The sequence below is a fragment of the Rhipicephalus microplus genome, chromosome 4 (genome assembly GCF_043290135.1).
Source record: "Rhipicephalus microplus isolate Deutch F79 chromosome 4, USDA_Rmic, whole genome shotgun sequence".
In the NCBI taxonomy this organism is placed as follows: Eukaryota; Metazoa; Arthropoda; class Arachnida; order Ixodida; family Ixodidae; genus Rhipicephalus; species Rhipicephalus microplus.
The window spans coordinates 100117990-100132888 of NC_134703.1; the positions used below are offsets into that span (position 1 = coordinate 100117990).

The 14899-nt window shown below is 45.1% G+C and overlaps 2 protein-coding genes across 4 annotated transcripts in view; both read right to left on the reverse strand.

Moving 5' to 3' along the window:
- The window catches only part of LOC119171433 (uncharacterized), a 33748-nt gene extending 26708 nt beyond the window's left edge, over positions 1 to 7040 (reverse strand). The window contains exon 1 of one of the 2 annotated variants that reach the window (XM_037422251.2): positions 6880 to 7040. The gene's annotated coding sequence lies outside the window, so the exon portion shown is untranslated. Of the gene's footprint in view, positions 1 to 2729; positions 2904 to 6879 lie in introns of those variants that run through there. The other variant, XM_075891930.1, reaches the window with a different exon arrangement.
- A 5458-nt stretch (positions 7041 to 12498) lies between these two features.
- On the reverse strand, positions 12499 to 14632 carry LOC119172220 (uncharacterized). 2 transcript variants are annotated; one of them, XM_075893339.1, is made up of 4 exons: positions 14494 to 14632; positions 13784 to 14037; positions 13143 to 13729; positions 12499 to 12637 (listed from the first exon to the last, which is right to left on the reverse strand). In XM_075893339.1, coding segments are annotated over exons 1-4 (846 nt in total). In that variant the 5' UTR covers positions 14497 to 14632; the 3' UTR covers positions 12499 to 12635. The 2 variants fall into 2 exon arrangements, with proteins under 2 accessions (XP_075749454.1, XP_037279149.2); XM_037423252.2 differs by having other exon boundaries at positions 13143 to 14037.
- Between the last annotated feature and the right edge of the window lie 267 nt (positions 14633 to 14899).

The following is a 14899-nucleotide window of genomic DNA, read 5'->3' on the forward strand; positions in this document are numbered from 1 at the left end:
TCTTACTGCTGTACATATAGAACCGAACAAGGCTAAATGCTTCTGTAGACAATGCTAGGAAAATGTATAAGCAGTTACACTTGCACAAACCACTCTTTGAGGGCAAGCATGACGTACGCACACATGCAGGCCTATGTGGCTAGCAGATAACGCAGCAAGCAATCCACACTAATCGTGCTTCAACCAGTGGCCACGAGGTGGTGGCTCAACTCGATCTCGGGGTGACCGCTCTAGAATTCCATTACAATGCACGATGAGTCCTTTCCGCTCTATTCAGGAGCAGTTACGTCGATACTTTTTCCTAAATGCTTACTTCGGTATATTTTATTCCCCAGGAAGTGTTAAGAAAAAACTCATGAACGATTTAATGTACTTGGTACTCTTCTCAATCAATATTGTGTCAATATGCTGCTGTCTTTTTTATGACAGATGTTCAAATAATAACATTTTTTTTCAATAACCGTATCCTTTATTCACAATATTATATTTTTTCTTCTTCCGCTTTATGTCCACGCTATTAAGACAGATGTTTGGGCACTCTTTCTGGTCATTTATTTTCGTCTCTTTTTCAACATCTTCAGAATCCACCTACTCCTTTCATTCTGTGGTTCAAAACAAGCCCGAATAAATTATCAGCTCAACTTATTCGCTGCTTTATTAATATTCGGCCCAAAAAAGCAATCAGCCAGCCCGCTGTGCTGGTCAGTAGATAAGGGGTACTCGACTGCTGACCCGCCGGTCGCGGGATCAAATCCCGGCTGAGGCGGGTGCATTTTTATTGAAGGTGAAAATGCTGTATGTGCGTGTGCTCAGATTCGGATGCACGTTAAAGAACCCCAAGTGGTCAGAAGTTCCAGTTCCCTTCACTACGGCGTCTCTCATAATCATATGATGGTTTGGGGACGTCAAACACCACATATCAATCATCAATATAAAGCAATCGGCCTTTTGCGCTTCGGCTGACTTGCAATATAAAAAAAAATGGCAGCATATCCACGGAGTGAATGATGGGGAGTGGGGGGAAGCATTCGTCCGTCCATTCGTTCTTGCTTCCGTCCGTTCCTGCGTACGTCTGTGTAACCGTCCATGCGTCCATCCACCCGTCCGTGCGTGCGTTTGTTCGTGCGTCCGTCCCTGCGTTCGTCCATGCATCCACGCCTGCGTCCGTTCATGCGTGCATCCATGCATCTGTCTGTGTGTCTGTTCGTTCGTCTATTCAGCACTCCAAGTACCACCATCTCGCATCTTTTCATCATATATTCTCCATATAGAAGCACCGCCATCCAGCGGACATTTCAAGGACTAAACGGGAGGTGGCACATGCACACTTTCTTACGGCTTGCGCTTCGGGTTTACTTCCCACCTTTAACCACCTCGAGTTCATGGTATATACTTGTTCACTGTATTCATGGCTATGCGGCCCAACGCTCGCTAAACCTTTCTAAAACCAAGGAGGTAACACCCAGCGAGTATAACGTAGCAAACCTTTCTTGTCAGATCGTGCTCAATGTATATGCCAATGCTCAGATTTGGGTGCACGTTAAAGAACCCCAGGTGGTCGAAATTTCCGGAGCCCTCCACTACGGCGTCTCTCATAATCATATGGTGGTTTTGGGACTATAAACCCCACATATCAATCAATGTACATGCCAATAGCTGCTAATGGGGATTGCAGCGTGCGCGTTACCTAAAGGCCGAATGCTACTGTCTCTCATTCCCCCTTAGCAGCCATTAACATGTGCATTGAGCACTATCTTTTATTGTTCAACAATGCACAAAGAAATCTCTCACCGGAACCACCTTGGAGGTCAAAATCGTAAGGACCGCTATTTCGGGTATGTGCCACTGGTGGTTACGTACTACGAGGGACGCACAAGCCACGCCATAAGGAGCTTCGGCCCTAAAAACTTTCACTCTAAAGCAAGAAACTTTAAAGGATGCGAGAGACAGGTTTTCGAGAATGCAACGCAATAGCGTAATCTGTACCCGATCGCATTTCCTTCTCATTCGCCTGCCGCACTCCTCTTCTCGGCGCGCAACTAAATGGAGCCGCAAATAAAGGGGCGTCTGTGTGCGTAACATTGGTCATTTTAGACTGTCTTACAGTTATGTGGAGCTACAGTTGCGAAGTAACCGCTATGCCATTTGTCCTCCTGAATAAGAGGGGGACGCAGTACACGTTCGTGAGGCAATACGCGCGCCTGTACGAAGCTGCAGACGTTATTGACGATTGTGATTGATTATGCCAGAGCACCTTGTAATGAAGCGGTTAAACTACCTACTCGTTGAATACAGCCGTGTAGCGGCGCGACAATTTAATCGAGTCGATAGACTTTGGCATTTCCTCTTGATGACCTTTTAAAAAGTGCGCGTCTGACGCAGGTACCATTCGCCAGACATCTACAATCATGTAGTGCAGGTGTTCCACTGTAAGGCAGGAGAAAACAGGTCATGGGATGCGCAATGTCCGAGATACATCTTCAATAAATATATTCAGTTGACTTCGCACTTGCTCAAATTTTCACGATAGACGCTTTGCTGCTTATAAAATGATCCGTGCCATAAGGTAGCATCGCTCCGACAGTCACCTTACCTTTTTTAATGGTCAATCCTTACCAAGTGCTCTATCTTTTGTCTTTCTAAACTAATGCAAACTCAAGGTAGCACAGCAATAGCCTAACAAGATGTATCAATATTTTTCATTTGCAGAAGTGATAGAATGCACTCACCCAATGTTCGTGCTGAAACAATGTAGTGAATAAAACTACCGGCCTTGGGCCTTTTGCCTTTCTTGCTAGTGAAGCGCCTGCTTGCTCTCTCAGTAACTGTCAGTGCGATGCAGCAGCGTCCCTTAACGACTCAAGTGGAAAGGGACCTTCAGTCTAAGGAGGTGATTGCTGTGCTCGCAGGGTCACAGTGCAAAACTTGATACCAACGAGGCTCAACTGTCGCATTTATATCTGAGTCAAGCTCAGCCCTCAGAAAGTTTCCTAGCGACACTATAACGAGAACCGGCAGCAGTGGTGTCGAAATCGAACGCACCCCTTCGGAGCTTGCTCGGATGTTGCCGCTATCTTCCGCATTCGCAGTATGATTTATGGCCCACATGATTCAAAGTGGACGTGTAAATTGAGCATTTCCACGGCTACATCCTAGGGGGATATTTCATGTCTTCCGGGTGCAGTTTAACTCGTTGCGTTTCTCCTCCGACAGCCGCTTCGCAACGGTTAATACGAAAGAACAACGTGATAGTCCTCGCGGTGAAGCCAGCTGCGTTGTGACACAAGAGCGCTGGTTATGTCAGCACACGTGCACGTGGCGTACGAGAGTTTACTCTGCTGGCTTTACGTGATTAATTGGTGAAAAGTGCCAGCCGAGAAAGAATTAGCTTTAGCACTATCTATTTGGTGAAAATGCACGTGCATGACAGCCCCGGATTCTGTGTAGAGGCAGCCAAGATGAGAGTGAGCTTACGGGCATAGCTGTGGCTGCCCCGAATAGAATATGACGAAAAAAAATTCGCACGCAGGGATTGCATGCATCAGCCGACATTTGCACCAGTGGACGTCTTTTTCAAGGCTAGAAGAAGAACTCACTTGTTGAAATACCGGGGCACACAACTCCCGTTTCCGGAATTTTTCATCGCAAGCTTCCATCTTCCCCTTCCTGCCATTTTTCAGATGTAGTGACATGACTTTACAATAAAGGAAATTCTCGAGGCCTTAGTAGCTTAGCGTAGGTGAACAGCGTGCACGAAAATCTATGTATGTGCGTACGTCATCAGCCCAATAGACCTAGCGTTAGCGTCAATACATATATATGCACATAGCACGGTTGTTGGCCCTTTCCCGTCATGTTTACCGACGGCTCCAAAGGGTGCATAAAAATCACATGTCAAGCCTATTTATACTCCTATTCAGTGTGAATTTCTGCATGTGGCTGGACGCTGTTCTCGTATGTATGCAATAACGAGATGGACAGTGGTTTAATTTTTTGAATGTTATGTTCTTGATAATTAAATGCATTTTTGTGATTCTGCGTGCGTATGTTTTCGGGGCGAAGCTCCTTAAAGTGGCACTCGTTCGTTCCTCGTCGTAGTGCGTAACATATCTTACATTTTGACTTGCAAGGTGGTGCTGGTAGGAGATTTCTCCTGTGCGTTGTTGAACAATAAAAAAATTCCCAGCGTGCGCGTTAACTAAAAGCCAAATGCTCCTTTCTCTCATTCCCAATTAGCAGCCACTGGCATGTACATTAAGCACGATCTGACAAGAAAGGGTTGCTACGTTATACTCGCTGGGTGCAACCTCCTTGGCGTTAGAAAGGTATAGCGAACGTTGGGCCGCAATGTCATGAATACAGTGATCTAGTATATACCATGAACACGAGGTGGTTAAAGCTGGGAAGTAGACACGAAGCGCAAGCCATAAGAAAGTGTGCGTGTGGCACCTCTCGTTTAGTCCTTTGAATGTCCGCTGGATGGCGGTGCGTCTATATGCGGAATAAATGATGAGAAGATGTGAGATGGTGGTACTTGGAGTGTTGACTAGATAGAACGGACACACAGACAGATGCATGGACGAACGCACGGATGGCCGCACGGACGGATGGACGCATGGATGGATGCAGGGGCGGATGCATGGATGAACGCAGGGAAACACGCACGGATGGACGTGCGGATGCACGAACAGACGCACGCACTGACGGGCGTGTGGACGCACGGATGGTCGCACAGACGGACGCATGGACGGACGGAAGCAAGAACGAATGGATGGATGGATGCTTCGCCCCACTCTCCGTCGTTCACCCCGGGGATATGCTGCCGTTTTTTTTTTCCATTATTGCTTACTTACTTGGCGCTATAAATATGCTATTTCATTGTGCCTTATGGTTGGCTAATTGCGTGCGTGAGAGAAAAGAAAGACCAACAAGAAAGATTGAAGAAGCAAAATTTTTTGTTAGCCAAATGAAGTACTTGCAATATACATGCACCGAAAACTTCACAGTTGTAATTGTGGTATAACTGCTCAGGAGAACAATACAATAATCGTTCGAAAACTCATGTTGTTCTGTCATGCAAAACCACTGTATTGGAACACCAGCCTTGAGAATATCGGTTTGGCAAACGTAGAGCACTGCGCCTCGTTGCTTAGTGCGTCGCAATCACTGTCACGCAAGGCGAGGGCCCGCCGGCCGTGCGCCAGCGAAGGCAGTCGGCAGTCATAGGAGCGGCTATCTGCATAATCTGTGAGCTAGTTCAGCTTTCAAATGCCATGCCTGCAAACAGCACATAGGCAAATAAATAAACTAAGGACGACACGCACGAAAAAGTGAGCGATGCCTCGTTGACCCGACAATGCACCGAGCTAAACACAAGATCTAATAGCGGTTGCCTGCACACGCTCCTCCCCACCCTCCCCCATTTATGGCACCCGACCGAAAATTGAGGCAATCAACAGTTTAGCCAGGTGTCAGATAAACCGTAAATTTATACTTAGCTTTGAGATATATAAAATTACGGCTATTCGAAAAAAAATTATATTGAGTTTTTAGCTCTGGTTATTTGTTCCCTCCTCCCACTTCAATCGTAAGCTGGCGTTGATGCCCTTGGCAATACGTTTTCGACAATTTTCTTTCAAATTTTCGTTACCATTAAAATTTGACCATGCTTACACTTTGAAAATCTTAATGACACAGCGTGAAGGAGCCTTAGTGGCAGAAAATGTGCTACCAGAATCGGTGGTGTTGTCAGTGGTGCAAGACATTGCACCACTGACAACACCACCGATGCAAGACTTTGCAGACAGGGCAAGACATTGCAAGTCAATTTTTTGTAAGACATTGGAAACAGGGCAATGAAGCTGTTTTCTGCAAATCTACCGCAAAAGTGGAGCGAGCCTTCTCTGCTGTGCCTCTCACAAACACCTAGTTAAGGAATGGATTGTTGCACGTAGTTGTTGCGATCAGGATCAAATTTCGACTATGTCTGAAAGATGTTACAAGCTCTAGAATAGCATGGTAAGAAAACTGCGCTAAAGTTACTGCGAAATACGAAGTGCTTTGCTCCCTCTGCATTAACAGTGCCGCGGGACATGCTGGCAAAAGTGAACTTGATTACGTATACTCTTTACTGTCGGTGCAGTAGTAATCTCCTCCAGGAAGTAAGTCACCCGATCTTTTTTTTTTACTCCATTTTGTCGCGATAAACATAATTGTGTTGTATATTATTGCATTTTTAAGCGTCACAATGTGGTGATACTTAAATTAAACTAAAATCATGTTTGGCTTCTATTTTCTGGCTCCAAAATAAAAAAAAAATAACGGCTGCCGCTTGGTCACTGTTATGGCTACTTTGGTTATTTTGCGGCTGTTCTTCTCTTCGGATATCTGGCAGCCCTGATGCTGGACGCTCTTGCGATGCCCTTTGGTCAGGAAATTGAGAATTTAGGTACACTTTTGAAGTGAATTAATATATAATATAAACGTTTGCTGTGTCTGACTATTCGTATGGAGTGTCATTGAATCCAGAGGAAACCCACAAGAGACTTGTTATAGCATTGACACTTGATGTCACCACTCATTTGGGGTATTTCATTCATCGGGGCCAGGACATCTGACTATTCGCCGTGTTACGTTCATAGTGTTCTTTCATCAGGAATGCTTGAACTATGAGATGCTAAGTTACAGACATGCTCTTGAGATAAACGGAGATATTTGTAGTCCAATCAGTACCTAAATGCAGGTATTGTGCCTTTAACGTTCACGTATGTCGGAAATATATTGATGTCCAATATGTTCACGGCTTAACTTGTTCAGTAGTAATTACCGACCTTATCAAAACCTGAAAGAAAAGCCCCCACACGAACTAAGCAAGCTTACCTTACGGGAGCGTGCAGTTTCGTGGAATGGCTCCAACACGTACCTTGGTGGTATAGGTGCAATATTACGGAAAACAGTCAAAGCTACCGACAAAACTGACACAGCAGTGTAGTAACACACGTCCTCTTGAGTCCTCTGTGTGTATATCGTTTAGCTTATATTACACTAACATATGTGCATGATGCAATGTGACACCGGTAGACTGACAACGCTGTACGTCAGAATATGCTACCTGAATGTGATACAAAGAAACAGGAAAGTTCACTTGAGTTCAGCAATGACGTATTATGACAGCCAGGTTCACATTGCGAAGGTCACTGACCCAGTGACAAATGATAAATCATCCTACTTCCATTTGTCACATAGGCGTATATACATATGCATAATCTCGCTTTCCTTAGATATGCTGCAATGAGCATTAACGAGTAATGAGTGAGAATAACAATAAAGGACGTGTGTGCGTGTGTTGAGGGGAATAGGGGATTGGAAACACCAATTTAAATTTTACGAGCGACGCAGGATCGGTTTCTTTCTTCTTTTTTTTTTTTTGTTTTGCCGGGCAGCAGCAATCATTCAACCGCTTGAACAGAGCAGCTGCCATGAACGTAAGTCAGGCACCTCTGCTTTCCTGTCCCCGTAACACGCTCTACGTAGGCAGCGTGCACCGACGACCCGTACGGTTCATTGCTCCCAAATTTGTAGAAATTAAAAAAGGAGCCGGTAACATAGATTGGTATTAAAGTTCATTCAAAAATGCGATAAATTACAAATGAAATATACAAGACAATTCTAGCTGTCCAATTTTTTTTTCTGTTCGTGCCCTGCACCTGGGTTTATACGTTGCTTCAATCTAGGCTGACAGTCTTTTTTCAAAGATTTCATTGACAATTTTTATCGCGATATTGATTCTATGAACACTCTGGACAAGTTTTTGGCGTCGCCGTCCGGTTGCGTATAAAGTCTACGTCCACATGTACAGAATCCTATTATGGATTGCATGTTCTATGTGTGAGAGCAAAAGCACGTGAGTCTTGGGAATAAACGCGGCTGAAGCATAGATGAAATGATCTCCGTCACACTGAAGGTGCGTGTGAAAGCATCACTTCGCATGCAAGGCCTATCGATGGGTCCTCAAAAAAACCGGAAACATCATGTGTTTTCACACTTGAATGCAGTTTGGCACAGAGATATCACTCCAGCTACAAAGAAGTACATTGTAGATATGAAAAACTTGACTTTTCACTTCATTCACCATGACCAAATTCAATCGAGTACATCTTACAGGGCATAATAAGTTTTTTGCAAATACAATAGAATCCTTAATTAAAAATACGGAAGTGGCACCCGTTTGTCTAAGTTCTAACATAAAACACAGTCAACACACTGGTTCATAGTTAGTCTATTTTTGCCGCCCACTATTTGTGCACGCTCGCTTCACAGCCATCTTACTCCCGATCATCCTGACTACCCATGCACACAAGACAAACTTAGCCAACAGCCAGCCGTCGTTAGGCCGTCGGTAGTTGCGAAACCCTTTCTTTATGCGCAAATCGTGACAGGGTATTAAGCCTGTGCAGTTGTTCATCCGTGAACTCGAAGACTCGAAAATGTGTAGTTGGTGCCATGTGTGCATGTTCCTCGTCGTTCTGAAGCCGTTCCACAGACGAGGACTTCGTAGTCCATGAATCGGTGCTCACAGCCAGCGTAAGAGACAAAAACAGCGACTTGAGCGAAAGTTGAATCCTGCCACAAACCGTGCCGTGGTATATATAGTTGACGCGACCGATAAACACCGGTCTTCCAGAGGAAGTGTGGCCTCGCTGAGCTGCGTTACTGGGGACCATGCCTTCAGAACAGCGGGCCCCGTGGAGCAGTGTACCGTCAGAGACGAAAACCTGTAAGCCAGCATCAACTTTTAAGGGCGATGCAGAGGGCGAGGCTTATTCGGTGTTCACATAACAAGGCTACGTATGACAAGACTATGGGTTAATAATCTGTTAACGTTCGGTAATGTGAGATCCAATCAAGTTTTTAACAATAGACTAACATAAGTCAGAATAGTGACGTAACAATACCATGGTACCAGAGTGCTTTAATCCAGGAACATTGAGCTGCCTCTGCAGAGGTGATGAGCTTCTCAGATGTGTACGTGAATATGCTGACTGTCTGTGTTGTATTACGTGTCTAGTCGGTTCGAAAGTTGAGGCTTACTTGCCCACTACTGCAAAATGTTCAAATGGATATTTATGAGGTGGATTTACGACGACGGCTTTATAAAGTACGATCACAGCCTGATGCAAGCCCGATGTTGGCAACAAGAACGGCAGCAGGTTAGGTCGATCCGCGCGGAATCAGGCACAGCTAAATGATCACAGACGTGTTTGGAAAACAAAACAAGCTTTATTTAGCGGTATTTTCATACATGGTTCCTAGGAAGTGCACTTCAAGCAAACTAACAAACATACAAATCGATCAATGAGCTTACAGTACTGTGTTATTAAGAAATAACAACCAATAGGTGATATTGACGCGTCCCCACATGTAGACATTACACCCACCACCTTCACCAGCGTCACACGGCAACGCGAACAAAACGCACGTTCAGCTTGAGAGAGCGAAAATAGCATGCTTCTTTTTGTTTGTTTGCTTGTTTGTTTGTTCTTTTGTTTTTCCTACCATACATGACAAACACCCACTTTGGGCCATTGGCCAAGAAGCAACGTTGAGAATTTGAAATGGTATTTAAGAATTATAGGTGATTAAAAGAAACAAAACAATGAAATGGCAATAATAAGTAATATAATAAATAACATTACAAGTACTATGCTATTGACCTTACCCGCATTAACCTGTTAGGAACAATTTTGAAGAAAAAAGTGAGATTTGACTTTATTGATATATCGAAGACTTTTAAATACCAGGTTCAAATGCTACTCGTTGGGTAGTTCTAATAAAATTACACATGATATCAAACACATATTTGTGGCAGTATCCCAAGCCTGAGGCACCGAAGCTTAAAACAATTTATTCAGTTAAGATCAGGCCTATTTTTGAATGCGCGGAGTAATCATAAGTCTATTTCAAATATTAGATAATCTTCAACATGACAAAAAGTAATGCACAATAATTTCTGATCCTCCACAGAATTGGCAGAGGGGTCAACCTTGTGAAAGTATAAGTTTAATGTGAGAACACGGCATCAAAATCTGGTGATTGTAACTTCCGATTGTCGAAATTGGCTCCAATGCGACTTGTACGGAAATTTTAGGTGTTGATATTCTGTCCACGTTGTTATTGCTTCCATCCTATCAGCGTGAAAAGGTTCTCCTCTATACCTAATTGCGGGGAAGTATTCAACCACTGCAAGAACCTGAACTATTGGGACAAGTTTGTTCTCAACAACTAACCAGCAAGATCATATGAAATAAGAGCGCGATACGTAGACGCGAACAGGACAGACAGGAACAATAATTTAAATCAATCATTTTAGAAAGATCGCCTTTTTCGTCATCGAATAGCCAGAGGCCCACTACGGGAATCCCACTAAATCTCCTCATTGTCGGTTTTGTCCACATGTACACACGCGTCAATATTAACACAGACAGTACATCAACCTTAAGAGCGGACATGAATCGAGCGAACACCTATACTAGCGTAAGCTGTGAAAGTTTGAAAGTATAAATACATGAAAGCATACGTGATATGGACGGAAGCGGCGAGTCTTCTACGATGGGTTGCGAGATGTCACGGTGTTTTGGCAAGACTTCTACGTCGGTGGAGCTGCAGCGCTGATGTATCCGGAAACTAGTGCTTGAAAGACACACAGGCTCAGTTAATTTGAAATCGAAGTTCCGATGGCCACACTTCACGCGTCTCAACTAGATGAACACCTAAGTTTAGGAGGCCAGTCGATAAGAGACACACTAAAAGCTTTTATAAGAGATACTTGTTGATATTTTTCTACACCAAGTTAGCAACTATACCCTTGGTAAGCGTTACATGGCACTTAAATAACACTTCGTTTCCCCCTGAGTTTCTTTCTGAAGATGAAATAACCTCGACATAGGTCAAATCATGCTCGTTTCATTGTTACCACCTGCATCCTAAAAGAATTGACCACGCCCCTTTATAATTAGAGGAGTGTTCTCAGCTGAGTGACAGTGACAGCCTGTAAGGCTGATCGCACACTGCTTGCCCACCTGTAGCTTTTCGCGTCGCAATGGTCTGTTGCCTTGGCTCTCACAACCAGTACGTCTTGCTGTCTTGGTTTGACCGTTGTTGTATTTGTTCACTTGCATAAAATTTATCCTCTGATGCGTAAGCGTTTCGGCATTACGTAGGCATTTTAGCATTTAAGCGTGTACGTAACCATTTAATAATTTGGGTTGTTTCGCGACACATAGTATTGACTGTCTCCAAACCGGATATTAACCGTTACACGTTTTGATGTGCGCACCTTTACCTAAAATTCAAGGTGTCTATAATTAGTGTTTAAGGGACACTAAAGGCAGATACATTACGCCAGTAACAATTTACGTCAGAGGCAAAAATCATTCTTTATGAATCTCTGAAACGTCAATATTATCAAAGAGTGCTCTACAAGTTGAGGAATTAAGTTAAAAGTCAGACACCGCACGCGCCACCAATGGGACATTTCTGAAACGATCTCGATGAGGTGACAGCATTCGACTACAATTAATCACTGGAAGCTAAACCAGCTGCAATAAAGAAAGAACCTCCTGTGTGTTAAAACGCGCAATGACAGGCTGCTTGTCAATTTCTGTTTGATTCATTAAAAAAACAACCACCTGGCGTCACTGTGACGAGCGATGCGAGTGGTTGAACTAGTTCTTTTTTCGTCAGGTTAGTCTGAATATGTGGGACTATCTAGCGGGTTTAAGTTGAACCAAGCAAGCAGAAAAATGTTCAATGGCGATTATTGCTGCTGTGGCTCCCGCTATATTCGCTCTGCTGCTGCTAGTGTCGGCGGCCGCGCAGTGAAGATGGGCAACGTTGGGCATCGAAACAGAGACGCCGGAAAGCCCGCTTTCAGAAGGTGATTCGAAATGCGCTAACGAGATTCGGACCACTAAAACATCATATTATTCTGAAATAAGCACTTTCTTGGAACAAAAGTAGTGCTACGAGCTTTCTGGACCACGATTTCAGCAATGAACGTCGACCTAATATGTGTCTTTTGTCTCCTTTAGGGCACAGCCATGTTCAATATTAGCTTTGTCATATTGCGTATATTACTGACGGACCTTTCAGATAGCTTCAATAAACAATGATAGACTGTTGATATCTCAGTAACAACACGCTTTGGCAACTCATATAATCGATATCCCGCAGGTAATCGAGCCCGCCATCCTTGTTCATAGCCAGGACTTGTCATAACGTTTGAAGCCGTTAGACGAGTCAGTGTATTCATGATAATATTAGGCTTATGGTTCAGGTCGATGCAGCCTCGTGAATAACTGTAAGATTGTTCTAAAGCAACTAAGCTTTAATCGGAGCGATAGTTGAAATTGGTCATAACTGCGTTAACTAACCAATGTTGCTGCTCTAAAACGACGAAAGTAAAGTGGTCATGTCAATGAAGAAAGACAGTAGACAGCATTTTGCAAATTCAAAATTGGTTAAATTTATTGTCGTCTTTCTCTTGTGCCATGGTGAAACGGAACAAAAGGAGACGGTGCCTAAATTGGTTAAGTCTTCTAATTTTTGATGACTATGTTGTTTCCAACGAAGGAGATTTCTGAAAAAAATAAACAAAACAATATAAATTAGCACACTGCTCTTACGATATCTCATTCAATATATTGTAGTTCAATATACTGGTTATTATCTTATTTTGGTCATTTCGTAATTACGCGGCACAGTGTTCCCACTGCTCCCAGGTCATCATCAGAAAGCAGCATTTTGTAAATTTAATGTTACAAATTACACATAATAAGAGAAGCAGGTAATTTGATTTGCGAGACAAACGAGGTCTTATAGAAAATCAACAAGACATGTTACGTCTTTTGTTTTCACTGAGCACGAGCTTTCATATTTTGCATGAACATCTGTCCAGAAGGCCCACGATGTGGCAGTAAGGCTAGCCCCCCCCTCCCCCCCCCGTCCTTACAAGGGAGCGGCCCGCGATCCTACCCCTATAAAATGGGGGCGGAATCCTTCAGGGCTCCAATAAAGTTTTTCATCGATCCATCCATCTATCTGTCTATCTGAAGGAACAGAGTGAATGTGTATGAAGCACTTACACTTCTTCCTGCGGAGGAGAGCAGTGTAGTCGTAGGCGCTGCCGAGACCGTAACCGTAGTTCAGGCCGTAGCCGAGGAGACCGGTGCCGAAACCGTAGTGGCCAGAGCCGTAGCCAAGGGAGCCAATACCGTAGCTGTAGACTGGAGCAGCGTGGTAGGAAGCAATGGCTGGGGTGGCAACAGCGTGGTGGACGGTAGTGGTGGCCACAGCTGGGGCGGCGTGGGCAACAGTGGCGACTGGAGCAGCGGCGTAGGTGGCTACTGGAGCGGCGTGGGCAACAGTGGACACAGCTGGGGCAGCAGCGTAGGTAGCGACTGGGGCAGCGTGGGCAACAGTGGTAGCGACAGCTGGGGCGGCAGCGTAGGTGGCGACTGGGGCAGCGTGGGCAACGGTGGTCAGAGCTGGAGCAGTGGCGTAGGTGGCGACTGGAGCAGCGTGGGCAACAGTGGTGGCCACAGCTGGGGCAGCAGCGTAGGTAGCGACTGGAGCGGCGTGGGCAACAGTGGTCACGGCTGGAGCAGCAGCGTAGGTGGCGACTGGAGCAGCGTGGGCAACAGTGGTGGCCACGGCTGGAGCAGCAGCGTAGGTGGCGACTGGAGCGGCGTGGGCAACAGTGGTCACGGCTGGAGCAGCAGCGTAGGTGGCGACTGGAGCGGCGTGGGCAACAGTGGTGGCAACGGCTGGGGCAGCGTGAACGGCGGTCACGGTGCGGGCAACAGCTGGGGCAGCAATGGCGTAGCTGGCAGCTGGGGCGAAACTGTAGCCGAGACCAAGACCAGAGTAGCCGATGCCATGGCCAAGGCCGTAGTTGGAAAGGCCGAGACCATAGCCGAAGCTGCCAGTGTAGCCAGCGAAGGCGCTGGTGGCCAGAGCCAGGACAATGCAGGCACGGATCTGGACAAAGAAAACAATGTTGTTTTAACATCACACTCTTGTGTCAGAACAAGACACTTTCTTTACTAGGGCAATATCTGAAATCTTGGTGTTTCAGAGCTAACATTGCATTGATTCTGTATACCCTTGTACACTTTCATGAATAGAGAATTGCTGCATCCAGTATATACCGGCTGCCGCAAAGCATTAGTCGTCTTGGAACATTTTCTAATGATCGACGTTATTTACTCTGAGCTTACGCTTTACCTACACTAGCTCTATGACACTGCGTGCAGCCGAATTGAGCGTAGCTTCGATGTATTCAAGTTGTGCTTAATCAGTGCGCCCGGATCAAGAAAGCTGTCACTTTTTTGCACCATCCCACTTTTGGCTTCCGCTTCGATGTAAGCGAGGTCTCTTTGAGACTCTCCCGTACTGGGGTAAGACTGTCAGTAGAAACAAGCTGGTGCTTCTTACCATGGTCTTGTTCGGCTGCTGAAGCTTCAACTGATGATTTCACTACCACACGGTCTCCTTTTTATACCAAATCTGCGGCGCTGGCAGTGCCCTAGCAGTACCCGTCTCAAAGTGACCGAGAACAAAAGATCAAGAAAAGGAAGGTGTATCACAGCTTACGCATGTTTTACTAAGGCGGTTTTCAACTCATTTTGAAACCTTATATCCTCCTCGCTTAAGGTGGGGCAGAAAGCAATGGATGACCCACATATCCATAGCGGAAAGGGGCAGAGCTGCATCGTGACCTTGACAGCCTTGTACCGGGGGCACGGAGTCTCACTGTTTTCTATGCGCGTGTCCTCAGTTGTGCTGAGAATATAATTAATTTTAGTTCGAAAGCAATGGAATACAAAAGTAGCTAGGAGAC